At 36.8% G+C, this 21,673-nt stretch overlaps 1 protein-coding gene across 1 annotated transcript in view; it reads right to left on the reverse strand.

The window, feature by feature from the left end:
* Nucleotides 1-21,673, reverse strand: part of LOC150075975 (trafficking kinesin-binding protein 1-like) — a gene marked incomplete at its 5' end in the record, with an annotated part of 323,798 nt that overhangs the window by 119,356 nt on the left and 182,769 nt on the right. The window contains one exon of the mRNA XM_090387224.1: nucleotides 12,871-13,157. Coding sequence (XP_090243350.1) covers nucleotides 12,871-13,157 — 287 coding nt within the window. The remainder of the gene's footprint in view (nucleotides 1-12,870; nucleotides 13,158-21,673) is intronic.

The raw sequence follows: 21,673 nt of genomic DNA on the forward strand, positions 1-21,673 counted from the left end.
GATGGATCTCTTTCTATATAATTCTACATAATGCTATATATTACTCTTTTGTAACGCTAGCTATTATTATTTTGTAAATTAGCTATCCGTCGGGCTAATAGTCATCTAGCCAGCTAACAACTAAATTGTGATATACTTTGGTGGTTTGCAACCTAATTATATTAAATTTAAGCTAACATATACTACTTTACCATCATTTGGAATTGCTATCCTATACCACCTTACTTTCTTTTGGAATTGCTATCATATACTACCTAACTATCATTTCGATATGGTTATGCTGGACAATGACAACAGAAATGGATAGCTCGTTAATTATGGTTGATACATTGAGAGGGTTAGCCCTCGAAAAAGTCCCTTTAAATGTATCTATTTACCTATAATTAACATAATTTAAATTTTAGTATAATTTTTATATATAAGGTTTACCTTACTTTGTATTGCACATATATATTTTTTTCCAGGATACCATTGGCGCGTACATAGATTTTATGTTTCTTGGACCATTCCGTCATACTGGTTTTTCTCGGTTTGCACTATAACCTCCAATCTTTGTGTAAATTACACCATTAGCCTCTACCACTATTACTAACATCTTTAACAGATATTACACTTAGACAATATTAAATATATATAATCACCCTATATATATATATATAGGGTGATTCACTACCAGTGCGACAAACTTGCAGGTGTAGGGGGCACAAAGACGAATCGGAATCACATAGCATTGCAGGGTCCGAAATGTCTTCATCATACGGTAGAGGACGTTGAACGGGAGGTCGCGTGAACAGCGATCCCGCTGGAAGTCAGCATTTGCAAACCGTTTCTGTTGAAGAAACAGAGTAGCAAAAGTCCTCCTGAGTGGATAATCCACAGGCTCCAATGATTGGACAGTTTGCAGATGGTATGAACTCATTTGGTTTATTGACAGTATCCTCCATACAGTGGATTGGGAAATACCCAATTGTTGGCCTATCGCTCGAGTACTCGTACTCGGATTGCCTTCTGCAAGATGTAGGACATTCTCCTCACTGTCTGGCGTCCTTGTCGTTTGCTCTCGATTCATGGTACCTCTCGTGAAACAACCAGTCTCACATAACCTTCTCATCATACAATTAAAATCGTATGATGAGTGGCACACCTGTGCGGGAAACGTTCCTGGTACAAGCGCAGAGCAGCCCGCACGTTACAGTCCGCAGCTCCATATGCGAGGTGCATGTCAGCCGGTTCAACGTTTCAATATTTGTCCATCCTACTGCCTCAGGAACCGGTTCGCAAATGCTGACTTCCAGTGGGATCGCTGTTCACGCGACCTCCCATTCAACGTCCTCTACTGCATGACGAAGGCATTTCGGACCCTGCAATGCTATGTGATTCCGATTCGTCCTTGTGCCCCTACACCTCCTGCAAGTTTGTCGCACTGGTAGTGAATCACCCTGTGTATATATATACACAGGTAGCTCTCGACTTTACAAGTTAATTCGTAACTAGTGCAGACATAAGGTTAAAAATAGGGGTTACGTTCTCGACAATGAAATTAGTTAGCTAATTAGTTTATGTTTAAACAATGAATTAATTTATCCAAAGAAATTAAAACACAGCCTGTAAAATCAAGCAAATTATAATAATAGAGAAATTATTTTCGACTTACAAATGTTAAAGAATATTTATTCTCCATCATCATCATCGACTTAATGCACACTCGTTAATCACTCATTATTGGCTCGGCACTCGTTGGTTTGTTGCACAAGGAGTTTTCTTCAGAAATGTTTCAAGAGGCATTTGTTTCCAAGATAATCTCTTTTATTTATAAATTTCACGATTGCATGCATAAGCATTTTTTAACGGCACACACAAATTGCAACTAACATGATTCGCATGGAGTAAAAAGTTTATGAAAAAAAGGAAACACATTTCATCATAATAACAAAAAAACAACACAATTCTAGCTATCGGTATTTTCCTAAATGCAATTACATCAAGTTTACTACCCGTTTATAATTGCTTGCAGTAACAGAAAAGCCCAATAAACCGGAAAGTGCAAATTATTTTTATTGTTTTATGGCCATGACCTCCAGAAATGTGCTTTAGAAAAATATCATAAAGGCTTTTAAAATTGATTCTTATAACAGAACATATGATAACGATGAAAGTGTAGTGCATTTTAATGATTTGAATTGGTAACTAATACAATTTACATACCAGGCTCATGACCTTTTATATGGCCTTAATGTTATGCTCGTGACTTTAAAAATGACATTTTAGAGAGATAAACAGCTTAGTTATACAGCAAAAATTTCAACTTCCGAGATCTTGAAATGAATTATCAAAAAAACAACGTGTTATTGGGTTCACATTACGATAGTTTAACGATATGGTGTCTCTGGAACTGTTTAATATCGTAAAGCAGGGTACACTGTATTGTATAGCTATAAGCACATGGTTTGGAATGCGGTATTTATGAATGGTTAACATTCATTTTTTGCAAATAATGTTCATATTTTCGATTTTGTTGACATTTTATACTTGGGGAAAAGTATAAAATGTAGATATGATGACTTATGTATGAGTCTACGTTTTATATGTACATTAATGGCATAATCATCATCTGATTCTCTAGGTAATTGATAAACCATCATATTTACGTTAACTGGTACATTTATTACTTGTCCAATGATCCCATATTATCCATGTTCATAATGTAAATGACGAATTTGCATAAAGGTTAATCATGGTGATATCAAACACTCAGTTACAATATCCAGTGGAGGCAAATGGATATGTTGGATATATAAATCCATTTGACAAGGCCATAGTTGGTATCTGTCCCTCTTTCAATGAAGTATGACAGGTATTACATGTCATGAAAGTACTCACTTCTTGTAAATTAAATTCATTTTGAAGCAATTCATATGAAGTTGTTGGAAATGGTTTCAAATCTAATTGAAATCATAAATGATCACAAACATTACAACTAAATCCAAATGGGTTTTTGTACAGTAGTTTTTCAAACTCACTCTCAGCTTGTGTAGACACTAGGAATGTAATCACAAATCTCATTATTAGCCATTTCTAATTTTGCTTTTTTTCGTGCGCAATATTCCTTCATTCATTCTGCTGGAGCTTTAGATTCCTGATAAGTATCAGGCATAGTAGAACTCTGTGGTTGAATTTCTTTATTATTCGGAATAGTTTGAATTTCTAATTTCCTTTTCGTCCGTTCACGGTATTCCTTCATTATTTCAGCTCAAGTTTTTTTTGGGTGCAGTTTGAGAATTCTCAGGCATAACGAAACACTTGTTGAATTTCATCTGGATTCACGTTTCTGTCCAACTTCCCTTTTTCTTTCATGATATTCCTCCGAATGCTGGACTGTAGATTTTGGCACAGTCACTTGTATATTAATCATTATGCTGATATAGCGGTATAACATAGCACGTCACTGCACTTGTGTACAATTGAGTTTTCTTGGGCGCATGCATTGTACTTGTTGCATCACTGCAGCAACAAGTACAACACATGCACATCAGGTTTTGTGACGATTTCTAGGTAATGTAACACTTTTTTCCAATAACGCTGGTAAAAACGTTTTTAACATCAATAATAATGGCGGCCATAATAACTTTAAAGAAGGAAGGAAGAACTTGTACACAGTCACCCACCTGATGTACATGGATGACATCAAGCTCTACGCGGCAACCAAGAAGCAACTCCAGCAGCCACTCTGGATCACCAAAGAATTCAGCAATGATATTAAGATGGAATTTGGTCTAGACAAATGCAAGACCCACGGACTGCGCCAGGGAAAATTAGTCAACCGAAACTACCAGCTGCAGACTGGTAAAGAGATCAAAGCCATGACAGAGGGAGAGGGCTACAAATACCTGGGGATGATGCAGGCTCAGCAGTTACAGCACAAGGAAATTAAGGCCTGCCTGACCGAAAAATACCATCAGAGACTCAGAAGCCTGCCGCAAACATACCCCTTTGGGGTCATAGATTGGACTAACACCGAGCTGGAGGATATCATGAGTAAGACAAGGACAATGATGACCAAGAGCCGCCAAAACCACCCAAAGTCAGTCGTGGAGAAACTGACAATTGCTCGGAAAGTAGGAGGAAGAGGCCTGATAGACCTCATCGAGCAACAGAAAACAGCAATTGCTAACCTGAAGGATTACTTCCAGAAACACACAGCAGCACTCCACCAGGCCATAAGGAAGATAGACAAGCAGTATACCCACTCAATCTAAGCGAGAAATCCCCTCCCAACCAGAAGGTACAAATGAAGCTAGAAAGATGGGCAAAGAAGACACTCCATGGCAGACACTACAATTACCATCATCAAGATAACAGATAAAGCTGCTTCCAATGCATGGCTCAAGAGCAGGATGCTCTTCCCTGAGACTGAAGGATTTATGCTCGCCATCCAAGACCAGGTAATCAACACCGGAAACTATAGAAAATACATTGCCAAGCAACCCAGAGTGTCAGATGACACATGTCGACGATGCCACCTGGCCTTAGAAACGATCCAACACATCGCCACGGGATGCAAGGTGATCACCCACACTGGGTACATGACCAGGTAGCCAGGATAATACATCAGAAGCCAGCAAGGAAATACCAGCTGATCAACAAAAGTGTACTGTACAAGTACGAACCCCAGGCAGTACTAGAGACCCCAACCCACAAGGTATACCAGAACTGTGCCATAATAATGGACAAGACAATATCGCACAACAGATCGGACATAATCCTTGTGGAAAAGAAGAAAAGGCTACCATAAGGAAGACAGACAAGCAGTATACCCACTCAACCTAAGCCTCACTTAGGTTGGATGGGTATACCTATGGGTTTTCTGCGGGTTGCCAATGTTGGGTATCGCATAGCAGTTTTTTTTTTGGTAGTTGTTAGCGCATCGGCTTCTGTGGCCATAGTGCACCTCCCAAGGTTTTTGCAGTACTTTGATCCAAGCCCGAGGCAGGATTCGAACCTGCGACCCTCGGGTTGCCAGCGCATAGCAGTACCCAACATGATGCCTCTGTAGCCAGGTGGGCAGGAGCAGCAGTGCGTAGCACACGTTTCTTGATTAGACCGAGGTTCGAGCCCGTGACCACCAAATGTGGAAAGGTCAGGGAATGACCACCGCATATCCACAGAGCAATATGGTCTTAGTTGCTAATGCTCCTAAAAAAACCAAACAACAACAACAGTACCCAACAGTGGCAATCTGCAGAAAACCCACAGGGGAAAAAAATCAGGAAGTACACGAACCTAAGACAGGAGATCAAAGAGATGTGGCATATGCAACAAGTAACAACCATCCCGATAATCTTGTCAACCACCAGTATGGTGCCAAAGACCCTACATAACAACCTAGCAGCAATAGGTCTCCCAGTGAACACCTACAAGGAACTCCATAAAGTCACAATACTGAACACCCGTAGGATAGTCAGAGAGTTCCTCAACCAACAGTAACACCAGACATAACAACAACCACCCTGTGTACCTGGTAGTAATACCTGTCACAGGGTGGAATCCCCAATCAGTGAGAAATAATATAAGAGCAATAATAATAATAATAATAATAATAATACATACTTCTTTTAACAATAAAAACAAGAGAAATTAAATAATATAATTAAATATATTTTTCCGCAGAGTAAATTTTTCTTAATAATTCTTCATTATTTGCATTTTTTCGTAAAATTCTTCACAAGAATTAGCAAAAGTGCACTTAACTTGTAGTATTGCTTTCAGCATTTCTACAGTCAGCTGTGTTTTTGTTGACATCCACGGCTTATTTACTATAAAAAAAAAAAAAAAAAACTCTTTCTGTTGTACCATTGGTTCCACAAACATAATGCAAATCATTTGCATTATGTTTGCCGTTAAGTAGGGAGGCTACATGTCCAATCCGGGACAGGGACAGTTTGCAATGTGGGGCAAATGATTGAAATCCAGGACTGTCCTGTATAAAGTGACCGGGACGTCTGGTCACTTTAACTTTGGCCCTCTTCCTAGTAAACTAAAAGGGGTTTTACTTTAAAATCCCCAGCGTTACCACTGAACAATAAAGTCAACTGATCCTTCACCACTTTAAAACCTGGCATGTTTTTATCTTCTTTCGATATGAAATTTCTTTTAGGCATTTGTTTCCAAAAAAGTGCTGTTTCATTTATGTTAAAAACTTGTTGAGAAGTATAACACCTCTCTTCAATAATTTTAAGTTCTTTTTTAAAAGTTTCGGTTCCTTCTTGATCTGCACTTACAGCTTCACCCTAAATTTTAAATCTATCGAACCAGCCCTTACTAACTTTAAATGGTTCCACATCTTTTTTTTTTTTTTTTTTTTTAAGGTGAGCTTTGTTCAGATTTTCATATAGGCTAATCACTTTTTATTTAATAACATTTAACTTAACGGAATTGTGCGTTGGATATTATCTTCAATAAAATTATTTAGAAGTAAATAAATAAATAAATAAATTTTCTGTTTATACTCCGGGACGACCAAATGATCAGAGGAGTTCACGAGATAGACAGAATACAAGAAACAGCACCGTATTCAGTAGTCACGGGCTTGAACCCCGGTCACTCAAGGCACGTGTACTTATGCACCCGCGCGCATGACCACTAGGCTACGGCGACCCAAAGTATCTCCGTTTCAATTATGATAGCCGGCCTAGCCATAACAAATTTAGTTGCTTGCAATGGAACAGCTGTCTTTCCCGCTGCTAAAAATAATTCTTTATTTTTTATAATTGTTTTTACAGTTGAATCTGCAAGTGATTAATTGAACGGAATCTATTCGCTTCAAAATGTATAATGTAATTTCCAAATTCAGTCTTTTTCTTACCTTAGTAGGCTTTGTACCCTACTAAGGTCCAGCCATCGTTGCTTTATAATTTTTATCCGCCATTATCCATCTTCGAAAATGTAACTGCTTTGCATTACCGTATTTACTCATGTATAAGATGCACCTTAATTTTGGGGACCGAAATTTGAAAAAAAAAATGTATTACATAAAGTTATCGAACTCAAGTTTTATTCATCATAAAATTCATACAACTCATCACTGTCAAAACTCCCATCCATTAGCTTGTCCTCATCTGTGTCTGATGACGAATCACTGTCTTCATATATTGCCTCATCCTCAGTTCCATCTATGGCATTTGAAATGCCACACTTCTTAAATGACTTGACAACGATCTCAATCTTGATATTATCCCAGGATCTTTTCACCCAGGTATAAACTTCTCCTATAGTTGGTTTCTTCACTCTTCCTGCTGGTGTCAAATTGTCCCCAGAAGACTTCCTCCATTTGTTCCATTCGTCTCTATTGGCAGCTTTGAAGGGTTTGTTAATGCTGACATCAAGTGGTTGGAGCTGGGATGTCAAGCCATCAGGCCATTTTGCTGACTTGCCTCTAATGGCCTTCTTCTGCTGTGGCGTTTTCAGTAGGGTTTCTTCTTCCCGTAGCCAGTCTCGGATTGTTTTCTCAGTTGGAGGAGGACCAAACTTACGTTCAGCAGCACGATTTCCATTCACTTTTGCAAACTGGATCACTTTTAACTTGAATTCAGCCCTGTACGAAAATCTTTTCTGAGCCATTTCTGGGCAGAACGTGGCAAAACGTAACCTAATATACCAGTAACAAGTGCGAAACAATGAGCGCAAAGACAACAAGCGCAAAAAAGCGGGAAATGCAAGTAAAAAAAAAAAAAAAAAAAAAATCTACAACCACTGTGTAAGACGCACCCAGTTTTTAGACTCCAAATTTTTCGAAAAAAGGTGCATCTTATACATAGGGAAATATGGTAATTATTATACAATGTTCAAGTAAATGGCCATTACCTAACACTATACCGAGCGATGACTAAACTTCGGATAAATGCATATAATGCAAATAGTACAAGCAATATACTTGATTTTTTAAAATGTTGATCTCAGAACTACGTAACATGCCACCATACTGCAATTAAATTAACGTGGAAGAATTTCTCTGAGCGTGGGAAAATTTTGCAAGTCGGCATGGGAAACTTTATAATGCTGTTTTGCTATTCATTTTCAAGCTATCGACTATATTAGATAAAATATTTTTGTTAAACATACCAAAAATTTAATCTGTATGCTGGTAAAAGAGTGTTATAATGAGTTGCGACAGCATTAGAGTGAGATATGGGTTATAATATGAGAACAGCATTATAGCGAATCACCATGAAGTGAACTGCATTATAACGAGGGCCTGCTGTAATCACACCTGCTTCCTTCCTTTACTCTCACATCCAAGGCCAAACACATTTAATTATCACAAGTGTAAACAAACACAAAAATATTCTAAAAAACTGACAAGGATTTTAAACTTAAGAAGTGTGATAGTCTCAGTATTCAATGCAATCTTATCTATATCATCATATCTAAAGACAGCAAAAGCAAAACAAGCTCACTATGTAGTACAGCAGCTTAAAATACACTTTTCATTATTCATTTTATAATAACCAAATAAAATAGTTCTAATAATCCAGATCATTTTAATAAGCCAGTTAAATAATAATGACTGTAGGGTGATTAATGTTATTAATCAAAGTATGCTACTCAAGATTTAGATAAACTGGTCGAATGAACAGCATAGACAGGCTGATACAACAGCTAATGGGGTTTTGTCTGTGATATATAGGAAGTTTTCAGTAGTGACAAGGTGGTGATTATTCCATTGTATGAAGAAAAGGTTAAGCTGCATCTTGGGTCCAGCATACAGGTAGGAAATCCTCATTTTAGGATAGATGCAAATTTGCTAGAATGGGCACAGAAAAGAGCAAGATTAGTTGGGGACATAAAAGAATATTCTTACCAAGGAAAACTGAGATTTTGTAAAATGCAATCTCTAGAAACTAGGTGTCTACATGGTGACTTAACTGAACTGTAAAGACTTTAAAAGGGTTATATAAATTAAATGCTGGGCGTACCTTTACTCTTTCTAAGATGACATACACAAGGACACAAATTTAAATTGAAAATGGATAGTAGCAGAATAGATGTATGGGAATTTTTGGCTGATACTATATACATCTGCTTTCTTGCATTGGACTTGCTGATAGATAAATTTAATATTTCAAGTAATTGGGGTGGGAGGGTATGTATTTATTTTTTTTAAAAGAACCAAATTTCTTGCTGGACTATACTGCTAGTAGCATAATAAGGAAGCACTTTTTTCTTCACATTCATTCTTTTACGTTAAAAAAAAAAAGTCAAGATATTACAAGAATACAATAAAAATCTACTGAATGACATCTGGAAATAAAAAAAAAAAAAAAAAATCAATTAGAGTAATCATCTCTTAAGAATATATAGAAATGAATATTTCCATTTGCATTTCCGGATATCCTATGAACACTACAGCTGATGACAAATAAATAAAACTGGTATCAAATAAGCAAATCTGCCCTACCATGGAATACTGTTCCCACATCTGGGGCGGCGCCCCCAAAACCTCTCAGGCTTCTAGATTCCATTCAGAAGAGGGATATTAGGTTAATTAATGACTCATCTCTAACAGAGTCTTTCCACTTGCTGTCTCATAGACGTACTGTTTCTGTTGCATGTTTTTTCTACAGATACTTCCATGGGCACTGTTCTTCTGAATTGGCTTCTATAATTCCCGCTCTCTCTCTCTCTCTCTTTCAAAACAGTCTGAACACGTGCCGCCACCAGCCAACATCCATTTACTGTCCAACTTCAAACTCACAGAACCAACTATACCCCTCGTGTTTGGGGTTTTCATAAAAAAAAAAAGCTGCTGCTACAATAAGAAAAAGATGAACTAGAATTTCTCCAAAACTTTTATTTACATAATACAGTAAACCCCTGTATTCACGGTCGCTGATTTAATATAAAATGAAACCTTAAAAAATTTGAATTTTAACGTGCCATGAATATTTTTCGCCACAAAAAAACATGGGTGTGGCTAAAATCATCTTTTCTGGTCAAAACAGCGCTCAGTTCAGCGGGTGGGGGGGGGGGGGAGAGGGGTGACAAAATCGCGAGCATGGATATTTCCCGCTAATCTTTGTTCGGTATGTGTTATGCGCTTGTCATGGAAGGTTTCGTCGTTTGCTTTTAAATGCTTATAAATTGAATAAATTTATCAATTTATAAATTGATATGCTTACAAAAGTGAAAAATCTACTGTTTTGCAGTTTACGCTAACAGACTCAAAAAAGTCTGTTAGTGTAAACAGAATTTTTCGAGTGTGTTAACGGTTAAAAGAAAGTGACTTTATTGTGGACAAGTTCTTTTCTAACCCCTACAAAAATATGGCTATGAATAACAAGGTGATGACATTAGCAAGTAAAATTGAGTTATTAGACAAAATTTCTAATGGTGAAAGTGTCTCATCAGTGGCAAAACATTGTTTTATAATGATTCAATGGTACAATCAATCAAGAAATCGGAAGAAAAAATCCACCATAGTGTCCATGAAAACAGAATATTTGCTTTAAAAATTTGCTCTAATTCGTGATGTTAAATTAATGGAAAAAGCTTTAAATCTGTGGATAGAAGACCGAACTCAAAATAAAATTCCATTAAGTTCACTCATCGTTTGTGAAAAGGCAAAATACCTTTATCAACACTTTAGTAGAGATACTGGTGATAGCAATGGAGGGATAAGTTTTTTAGTTAGCAAAGGCGCTGGTTTGAAAGATTTGTTTGAAATTTCTAATAAATATTACATTTAATATTAAATTGTTTCTTATTTTCATTTTGATGCCTTATGCTTGTATTTCACTATGTACTGTCTACGTACATAGTCATATTATGAAGGTACATATAATACATATATAGACACAATTTTAGACTAATTTTTTTTCTTATATATTTCATACTTGGAACAGAACCCCTTTATTACTATGGGAGCCATAACTCAGTATTCGCGGCATTCCTCAGGAACGTAACCCCCGAGAATAGCGGGGGTTTACTGTACATACAAAGTGACCAAAATCTTTTGTTATTAAGATTCTTGAGTCCAGAAGTGTACTAAACAGATTATGGCCACTAGGAGAGATGGGCAAATTAAGTAAGTAAAAATTAAGTGCACAGCAGGACAGGAAAACATAAAAGATTAATATACACAAGTATGTAATCAACATATCAGTCTGATAACGTATTGATAATACTAAAACTAATAAAAAATTAATATTATAAAAAGTAAGAATAGTCATGAATTATAAACTATTGGTACATTCTGCCAAGAAACACTGATGAAACCACACACCTAACGACAATCACAAAATGCTTGCATTATCTTATTGCCTTCATGTTTGCATTCTGAAATTTGTCACTGCCCATAGTTTTAGGCAAAACAGTCATATATCATGAAACATTCATTATCATAGGCATTAAAATGATTTTTGAAGAAAGTACTGAACATTGTATATAGTCTCAAAGTTGCGGTAAGAATGGAACACTACAGGTAATTAACTGAGATAAAATTACGGTTTCTATATCATTCAAAAACATTTTAAATTGTGATTTTAAAATTATGCTTTTTTGAACTATCTCACTGCCTTCAAAAAAGTGAGTTTTTTTTAGTGAATTTTTTATTTGATAAAATGCATACCATATTTCTATTTAGATTGATAAAACTGTGCTTTAACTGAACACTATGATTCTTAAAATTTCATCATTACAATTAATCTAGCTAGTAATTTAGAAAGTTGGGAATAAAAATCAGCATAGGCAGCAATCTGTTTATCCCTGCTTTAGTTAATGTTATACTGTAATAGTATGAATTTGATGTATAGATGAATATAAATGAATTTATATTTGACTACACATTCTCTCTGATTGCAGTAAAGTTATGAAACATTATCTATAACGTGCATCTCATTTTATTTTATATTTTTTGAATGTTCCATTTAAAAGTAATTTACGTATGTTTATATATAGACAGCTAACTCCGTGAAATCAAGCACATCAAAATCTGGATAGCTTTAAAATCCAGCACGTTTTACAAAAAAAATTACAATCTAGAAATATTAATAAATTAATCAGCACTCATATCAATGATCACATGTCTTTAAGAATCCACAGGGAAAAAAAAAAAAAAGTGCCATTTCTTTATTTATAAGATGCTTGCAGGACTAAGGTCTAACTTGCTCTTTAATCTGTTTTTGTGACCAGCAGAATATAAACTGCATGGATAATGTAATGGCCTTAATTCTCACAGCAGAACAAACTTGCCTTTACAACCAGACATCTTGGTATTTCATTACTTTAAAACAGATGGCCTCTATAAAAAGGTTAACTGGCCATTTGTTTAAAAGATAAGACTGCTAACAGCCTGTTTCAGGACTAACTGATCCCTCATCAAATAGGAAGTGATCTCTTGTGGCAACATGTAAACAAAACAGTTGTAAACAAGTTGTTTCTCTTGAGCTGTCATGCAGTATACAAAATCAGTTTTCAAAGTAGTAATACAGTCGAAACTATTTGCTGAAAGAAGTGCAATACCAAGCAACTCATTTGGCAAGTTTGTTCTGCTTTGAGAATTAAGACCATTGCATTATCCATAAAGTTTAAATCCTGTTGGCCACAAAAACAGATTGAAAGAACAATATAATCATTTTAAACATTTACAGATGTAAATAAGTGCAGTTCTGAGTGCTTTGAAATGTGCTCCTCTAAAACTGCTCAACCACTAGGCAGACCTCTAAAATCTGTAAAATTTTCATCAGCACCTCTCTATCCCAGAGGGTTTGGATTATAAAGGGTTTATTGTACACAGAAAACATTTGTGCTAATATTCAACGCAAATACTCCATATAAAATTTAAATAAAAAAAAATCAGCAATTATTTAAGCTTACATTTTCTCATCTGAAGAATAACCATCACTGTCACGTCCCATAGTACTTTCAAGTTCTGAAGCTAAAGAGTCAGGATGAAAATAGGGAGCATATGATCCACACTGCCACTTAACAGCACCCCGCAAGCTACTTCTCCTATTCTTTTTCATTTCATTCTGAAGTTCTTGAAAGGCAGTCATCAGTTCGCTATATTTTTCTTTGAATTCAATTAACTCAACAGAAAGTTCATGCTGGCACTCCTCTGCTACTATCAGTTTTTGCTGAAGAACTTCATTATCAGCAGTTAACTGAAAATATAACCAAAAAAACTTAATCATAAATTTTTATTTAAACAATAAATAAACTAAAATCTGTAATTATTTTAAAGTTATTTTTTTAAATTGGGTAATACCTTTGGAATATATCTGCAAGAATCACAAAAGTTTGTCAATTTATCGTTCTACTATGTAATTTTAATATTCCCGAAGGATAAATATAACATATTGTAAATATTAATAACTGCAGGGTAAATTTGATCCATCATTTTGCACAATTCACGTATCAAGGATAAAGAAAATATCCAACAATTTTTTTGTTTGACACTAAATGGTTTCTCAAAAAATAAATAAATAAATAAACAAATAACTTTTACTTAAAAGGCCTCGGAATAAATGTAATCTTTTTTGCTTAAAATGTACAGAAACTAAATGGCTGAAAGTCATTAGACAAGTGGGATTTGTATATGTTAATCTTAAAAATCAACAATTTTAATAGTCAAGCCCACAGTCATACTAGGTAAGTGGAAACACCTAAACAGCAAACTTCCCTCACAAAAAAAAATAGAATAACAAAATAAAATCTGCTTACTTCATAATCTATTTAAAAGGAAAATGCTAAAGTTACAGCTAACAGAAAAATTTTTGTTAGCTATAAATCTCTAGTGAGCATGTCAAAAAAATAATATCTTTACTAGTAGTCTTGCTATCCAAAAAATTAAATAACTAAAATTTCCTGGCCACTTTACTTCTACTGCACAGTGACACAGACTGAACAAACTGAAGTTATGCACGCGCACGCACGCACGCACACACACACTGAGCAATCACTGAATTATGACCATCCCTATGAAAACTGAATGCAACTCATTGACTATGTGAGGTACGAGAGTGCAGAGTTAGTTGACCTACGTAGCATAGATAAGGTGTCAGTGGTTCAATAGGTAGTAAAATTCCAAGCATGATGGGTAAAAGAAAGGATTTATCAGACTTTGATAAAGGACAGATTGTGGGTGCTCAACGAGCTGGTGCCTCGATTTCCCAAACAGCTGAACTGGTGGGGTGTTCGAGAGTCGTCGTAGTAAAGTGTACCAGGACCGGCATCAAAATGGTCAAACAATGACCCGATGGCAAAACTGCAAAGGTCAGCGAAGGGCTGATGTTAGAGGTGAGTGCCAGGTCCAATGACTTGTACAGGCGCAGCACTGTTGAAGAGTTGACTAACCCAATACAACACACGGGCCAACCTGAAACAATATCTGGCAATGACAACACGTCGCATGCTCGCACATATGGGCTATACCAGCAGACGACCCCTACAGCATCCTCTCCTAACCAAGGTTCATCAGCGTAAAAGACACCTGGTGTAAAGAGCATGCAAGTTGGATGTTAGAAGACTGGAAGGAGGTGTGCTCGTGTACAGATTTGGAGTCAACAACATGAAGCTCATGATCCATCATTCATGGTATCAAAAGTGCAGGCCAGTGGAGGCAGTTGTATGGTGTGGGGCATGTTTCACTGGCAGGAACTTGGACCCCTGGCACACGTGGAACAACATATCAGTGATCTCTACTATTGTCAACTGCTTGCTGACTGTACACCCGTCCATGTTACACTTTTTCCCGAATATCAATGGTGTCTTCCAAGATGACAATGTGCCGAGCCATCGGGCACTTGTTGTGCAGGAATGGTTTGAGGAACGCAGTTCTGACTTCCAGCATATCGATTGGCCTCCGAACAAGCTTATATAGCATCAGCCAAATAAAATAAAAAAATAAAAAATAAAAAAACACCCTTATTTCACCCAACCACTCGCTCCAAATGTTTGTCAAGTTCTGCCTTGAATCTATTTAAGCTATCAACTTCTACAATAACAGATGGAAGTTTGTTCCACAAATCAACCAGCCGCTGGCTAGAGGCAAACTTCCGCACATCAATCCCACAACCATCTTTCCTCAATTTGCATTTATGCCTTCTCAGGAGATTATTCTGAGCAAGAGGAAGAATCTCATCCGCACTGCGCATGCTCAAACCATTCAGGGCTTTATACACCTCAATCAGATCACCTCACAGGTGCCTAGTCCTCAGACACTGTAATTTTCAAAACTTAAGCCTTTCTTCGTAAGAGCACCCCTTTGTTCCATTCACTAATCTTTTTGCCCTTCTCTGTACTCGTTCCAACAGCTCTACATCCTTCTTAAAATGAGGCCTCTAGACCTGTATACAGTACTCAAGGTGTGGCCTGACCATTCCCTTATACAAGGGGATAATCATCTCATTATCCCTGCTAGAAAAATTCCTGTATATCATTGACAAGACACTATGAGCTACTCTTGCAGACCATCTGCACTGCTCAGAAAACTTCATATCTGCTTGCACAATTACCCCCAGGTCCTTTTCATTCTCTACCACTGTTAGTGTTTTACCACAGAGTTGATACGTTACTCTGGGATTACTGCTTCCCATATGTAGTACTTTACATTTGCCACCTCAGCCCATCTGCTCAACTTTTCTAGATCCTGTTGCAGCAGTGTACTGTCATTAGTGTCATTAACAACCCTGCCAACCTTCGTATCGTCAAATCAAACTTGGACATTAAGCTCTTATCAAACTTCGTATCAAACTTGGACATTAAGCCTGATATACCATCATCAATATCATTTATAAATACAGAAAACAACAATGGACCCAACACTGAACCCTGAGGGACTCCACAAATAACATTAGTCCACGAAGAGCAGTGTCCATTGATTACCACTCTGTCTTCTCCCACTCAACCATCCCTTTATCCATAGCAGCAATTTGCCTCCAATGCCATACTACTCCAATTTGTGCAGCAGTCTTCCATGTGCAACAGTATCAAAGGCTTTTCTAAGATCCAAATATGTAATCTCAAAGTTATTCTTTGCATCCAGTTCCTTTGTGACTACATCATAGTATCCAATCAAATTAGTCAGACAAAACTTCCCCTTAACAAATCCATGCTGTGTCCGAGCTATAACTGAAGTCTTGTCTAGATGATCCTGCAATGCTTCTTTCACCAGTGCCTCCATTAATTTCCCTGCAACAGAAGTTAAACTAACAGGTCTGTAATTACCTGTCTCCCCTTTGATCCTCCTTTGTGGATTGGGGTCACATTTGCACATCTCCAGTCCATGGGTACCTCCCCTGAGTCCAGAGAAGCTCTCATAATTATGGATAAGGGTTTGCTTACTTCCTCTGCCGCCTCCTTTAATATAACTGGATAGATTCCATCCACCCCCAGGTGCCTTTCTTGTGTTTATCTTCAACAATTTCTCCTCCATTTTACTCTCAGTTATTACAAGATTATCTAGATTACTGCCAGAGTTGAATACACCTCTGGCATTCCCCTCGCTGAATAACTCCTCATGTGTGAATGTCAATGCAAAATATTCATTTAGTTTGTTAGCTACCTGAGCAGGATCATCAACAGTTGAACCATCGATATCAAGTGGACCAATCTGATTCATCCCCTTCCTTCTAGAGTTTACATAAGTAAAGAACTCTTTGCTGTTTTTCTTTGCATCCTTTGCCAAAGATTTCTTGTAATCTGCCTTCACCTGACTAACCTCCTTTGTAACTTGGTTACAGAACAGTTTATATCTATCATAGGCTTCTGTGTCATGTGTTAATTTATATGTATCCCATGCATTTTTCTTCTTTGTCACATGTTTAATTAGTTCATCTGACATCCATTTAGGCCTAAATTTCGAACAATATTTCTTTGTTGGTATGAAAAACCTAGCAGCTTCCAAGATTAATTCTTTGAATGCTTCCCATTTTAAATTTGCTGTTGAATTTGCATCATCAGTTGGTGCCACCGTAGTCACCTTTACGAAAGCAAAAACCCTTCCCTTTACCCTTGATGGTAGTTACCTCTTTGTGTAAATCCCACTTCAGCACACTGATCACTGCCACCTAGTGGTTCCTTTATATGCAGATTCTTGATGCATGAAGAATCACTACTGATAATCAGATCAAGAGTACACTAATTGCCTCCCAAACATGCTACTGTAAAAAACAATCATTCAATAAATCCACAAAAGCCTTGCTAGTGTGTGAGTGACCAACCCACAAATTCCAGTCAATATCCGGGAAATTAAAATCCCCCATTATAAGACACTCTAATTTACTGGCCCACTATTTCTCTGCACAATTGCTAATTATACTCATCAGATTCATTAGGCCTATAACACACACCTACTCTCATTTTTCCTTTCCCGGTGCTTATGTCACACCAAACAGACTCAACATTGCATTGTCCACCCACATCAACTGGATGCACTTCCTTAGATTTTATGTGTTTCTTAACTAACAGCATAACCCCTCCTCCCTTCCTGTCCTGTTTATCCTTTCTGTACACATTGTACTCCACAAATCCCAGCTCTGCACTGCTTATGTCTGTGTCACACCATGTCTCTGATATCCCAACAATATCTGCCTTTGATGTCTTGACTAGCACTTCAAGCTCATCGAATTTATTAACTATACTCCTAGCATTGGTGTACATGCAAGTATACATGCATCTGTTTCTACTCTTAGTTACCCTAACACAGCCCATGTATTTACTTGTTCCACTATGACACCCAGCAGTCCTGGAAATTCCCATTGCCTTGCTTTCCAGGCTGCTGCTCAATTGCATTTCAAAAGAAGTAGTGCAAGAATCACTTTTACCTCTGCCAGCGGCTACTGTTAATCTATTAGTGCGTATATCCCCCCTCAAGCTAGCAGTTTTCCGACCCACCTAACACTGCCTCAATAGCATCAGAAAATATTCTTGCACCCTTTCTATTTAAGTGTATCTCATCCCAGTAGAAGCAGTCCCTCCTATTAACAAGCACAGACCAGGCTGAGAAAAATTCTACCCCTTGAGCCATGCCCAATCTCTCCAGGGCAGAATCGATCGACAAGGCTCTCATCATATACTGCCTCCTATCGTGTCTGGGCAGAATTGCAGACACTCTCAAATTCAACCCTAACTCACGGCTTTTTTTCAGCATTGTCTTGTACTTGTTAAGTAATTCTGCCAGTCTCCTACTCTTAATATCATTAGTGCCAACGTGTACAACAATATCACCCTTTGTGCCCTTAAAGGATGATATTTGCCCTACGTCATCAACCTTTGCCCCTGGCAGACATACCCTGGTCCTGTTCCAGCACAATATGTTCCCCGTTTCCCTGACAATAGAGTCACCTACAACAACTAGTTCCTTTGGGACCAGCACATTCTGCCTTGGGGGTTGCCGCTGTGTTGCGTGACATTCAAGTGCAAGCTCTGGCATTGATGTGGGAAGCTGAGAGCTTGATGGGGCCCTCAATTTAGTTCCTTCGAGGGCATCCACCCTGTCCTTCAAGCTCTCATATAAGCCCATAACAATGCCGAGTTAGCTCCTGATTTCCTCGCACTCCTTAACATCGCGCACACAAAAAGACATTCCACAAACATCAAACAAGCAGTGCATTTCAATAGACTGATTCAGAGGACAACCACCCCCCTCAGTTCTCCCCTGAGCCACAGCACTTCCACTAGTTTGAGCCTTTTGCTTTGCTGCTCTGGTTTGAGTCATGATTTCTATTCAAGTTCAATAAAATTCCAATACAAAATATAACCCTAAACCTATATCTCAATGCAGTTATAACACTATATATATATGTCGGTATCTAATATTATCTCTGAGATACGTTATATGACTTTCTTATCCCCTGTCAACTTATATGTATTAATTTATGATGTTACATTTGTAATAACTAGGTCGCTATATTTATTTAGTTAAAAAAGTACAATTCAATTGATAATGAAATTTAATAGGATTAATAAATTTTATTGATTAGTTGATACTACTATACTCGCTATCTAGTTTTCCGTTAAACCTTAAGCTAGCACACGTATCATATAACAATGGTGGCAAGTTACGAATGATTAATCTACGGACATGATGTATTATTTACTTTCCAAATCGCACTATCTAAATTCAAAATAAACCACGGAGCTTGACTAGGTCTATAAGCTTCTTATAGAAAATAATTTAATCTAATAATTAAGTCAATAAAGCGGCTAAGTATAATTAAAAACTTTTCATTCGTGGAAGCTGCAAAACCTATCCACACGTGGATTTGATACCCTTACCGATACTAAGTAATAACCTACAAAATCTATCTAAATTCAATTTAAACTAAAGTATTGTTAGATTATAAAGAATATAAAGCAACTCTAAAACATAAATTAATATGCCAATTTAAGTCAATAAAAAAGCAAAAACTTCTATATTTGCTGGAGCCATAAAAACTTTGCCTGTTCACATGTACCCTCGCACCCACAATCCTCTTAACACAAACGAGCTTCCTCTTTTTCAATGGGAACAGTAGACCTGACGTAGCCAGGCCTACTGGTCAGGAGCACGTGTAGTAACACATGGTAATTGGGTGGACTGGGGTTCAAGAATGTGACTGCTAAATACAATTAATGCTTGTATCGATTGGTTTATTGTAAACTCCACTGACCTGCTGGTCATGCCAGAGTATAAACAAGAACAGTATAACCACCTTACCTTCTCCATTTCTTGATTACAACTTCTCTGATTTTTCACTCCACACACATTCCCAGAAGATATAAATTAAGCACAAAATAATTAGTGTTGCTAAGATCTGACTGATACCCTTACTATAGCCAAATGCAAATATCTGAAACCACCCCTACTTTTACATAACAAACAGTACGCACTTTAACATTTCATAAATAATTCCAATAACACAGAACATTCCAGATAGAAAAGGTTAAATAAATATAAAAAAAAAAGCATATTGACAACAAAATTAAGAAATGGAGTGCTATTTTAATGTAGGTTATTGCAAAAACTGAAATAGCTGAAACACTTAAAAAAAAAACTACTGAAATAAATTAAACAAAACACGGAGAACTGATATTTTAAGAAATCCTAACAAATTAATTATTGTTAATTGTATAATGTATATACAGTTTTGAATCCAAAATTTAATATCAAATGTTGATATATAAATCGAACTTCCCAAATCTGACAATCATGAGACCTGATTCTTGGACTTTTTAAGCTCTCAGGCAGTCATATTACTTACAAATAAGTAAAAAAAAAAAAAAAAATTTAAATTACATTTCTATATTGCCACATTGTAATCGACAAATATCTTGTCAAGGTACATAGAAAAAAAAGTTCAGTAAAAATAAAATGAACTCTTCCAAAATGTACTATCCACATGTGATGCATCACACACACTGAGGTTTTAAGAATGTTACTTCCCAGAAATCTCACTGTTCCATTTCTCTTAACAATGCAACTTTTTTTTTTTTGACAGATAGTGACCTGTGTTTAAATTTTGAAACACCACAATACCATAGGTTCCCAAAGTGGGCGTTACCACCCCCAGTGGACGCTGAAGCCTTCTGGGGGGGGGGGGGCAATAGTAGGTTCAGAAGCAATTGGGGGGCGTTCAGGCGGTCTAGGGGTCGGTGGCTCCTTATCTGTATTTTTATCTCCTCAGGGTCCAGTGGACCCAGTTCAAAGGTCAACTAATAAATTCTATAATTTTTACTCTATGGACACAGCTGAAATTCACTGTAGGTGAAGCCAGAACTGTTTTCTTCGATTTTCCCACTTCAATTTTCAAAACCTTCTTTTGAATTTCACGCAAATGACAAAAATGTGACATCTTGTGCATTTTTTTAAGGCCTTTTTCTGTTATTTTTCTAAACCCACCCTAATTAGCCTAGGGCCTTTGAAACGCGAGCTACTGTGAGCTGACATAAGAAGCAATAAAGCGAAACAGTAGCAACAACTGTTTTTGAAAGGCGTACATTTTTGCTGTTTAGGAATAAGTTTCATTACAATCATCAGTCAAAAGTGTAATAGATAAGTGGAGTCATACAAAGTGTAAATTAAATCTTTTATTTTGTGAATATTGTTGCAAATTTTATTACTTCATTATGTCTGAATCTAAGAAGAAATGTCGACAGTACAGTATTGAGTATTTGAAATAAGGCTTTATTCAGTCTCCTATGAACCAATTATTACCTATGTGCTTGATTTGCCAAAAAGTATTTTCAAATGAAGCCTTCTAGGCTATAAGAGCATTTGACTAAAATGCATGCTGACGAAAAGGATAAAGATTTGTCCTATTTTCAAGTACTAGAAAAAAAAATATTTTAAATGTCCAACTATATCAAAACTTTTTGCGTCGTCCACTAAACAAGATAATGACAGATTACAAGCTTCTTATAATATTTCATTATTAATCGCAAAAGCGGGAAAACCACACACAATTGGTGAGGAATTAATCTTGCCGGCAATAAAAGAAGTAATAAACACTGTGCTTCATAAGCCAGCATCAGATATCATCAGGAAAATTCCTTTGAGCAATAATGCAGTGCAAAGAAGAATCGATGAAATGGCTGAAGACTTTGAAAAATCATTGTGCGATTATTTGAAGACATGCCAATTTTCCATTCAACTCGATGAATCAACTCTCCCAAATAATGAAGCACTACTCTTATCATA

This window comes from Mastigoproctus giganteus, chromosome 13 (assembly GCF_048544385.1).
Source record: "Mastigoproctus giganteus isolate SK-2022 chromosome 13, ASM4854438v1, whole genome shotgun sequence".
NCBI classification, from domain to species: Eukaryota; Metazoa; Arthropoda; class Arachnida; order Uropygi; family Thelyphonidae; genus Mastigoproctus; species Mastigoproctus giganteus.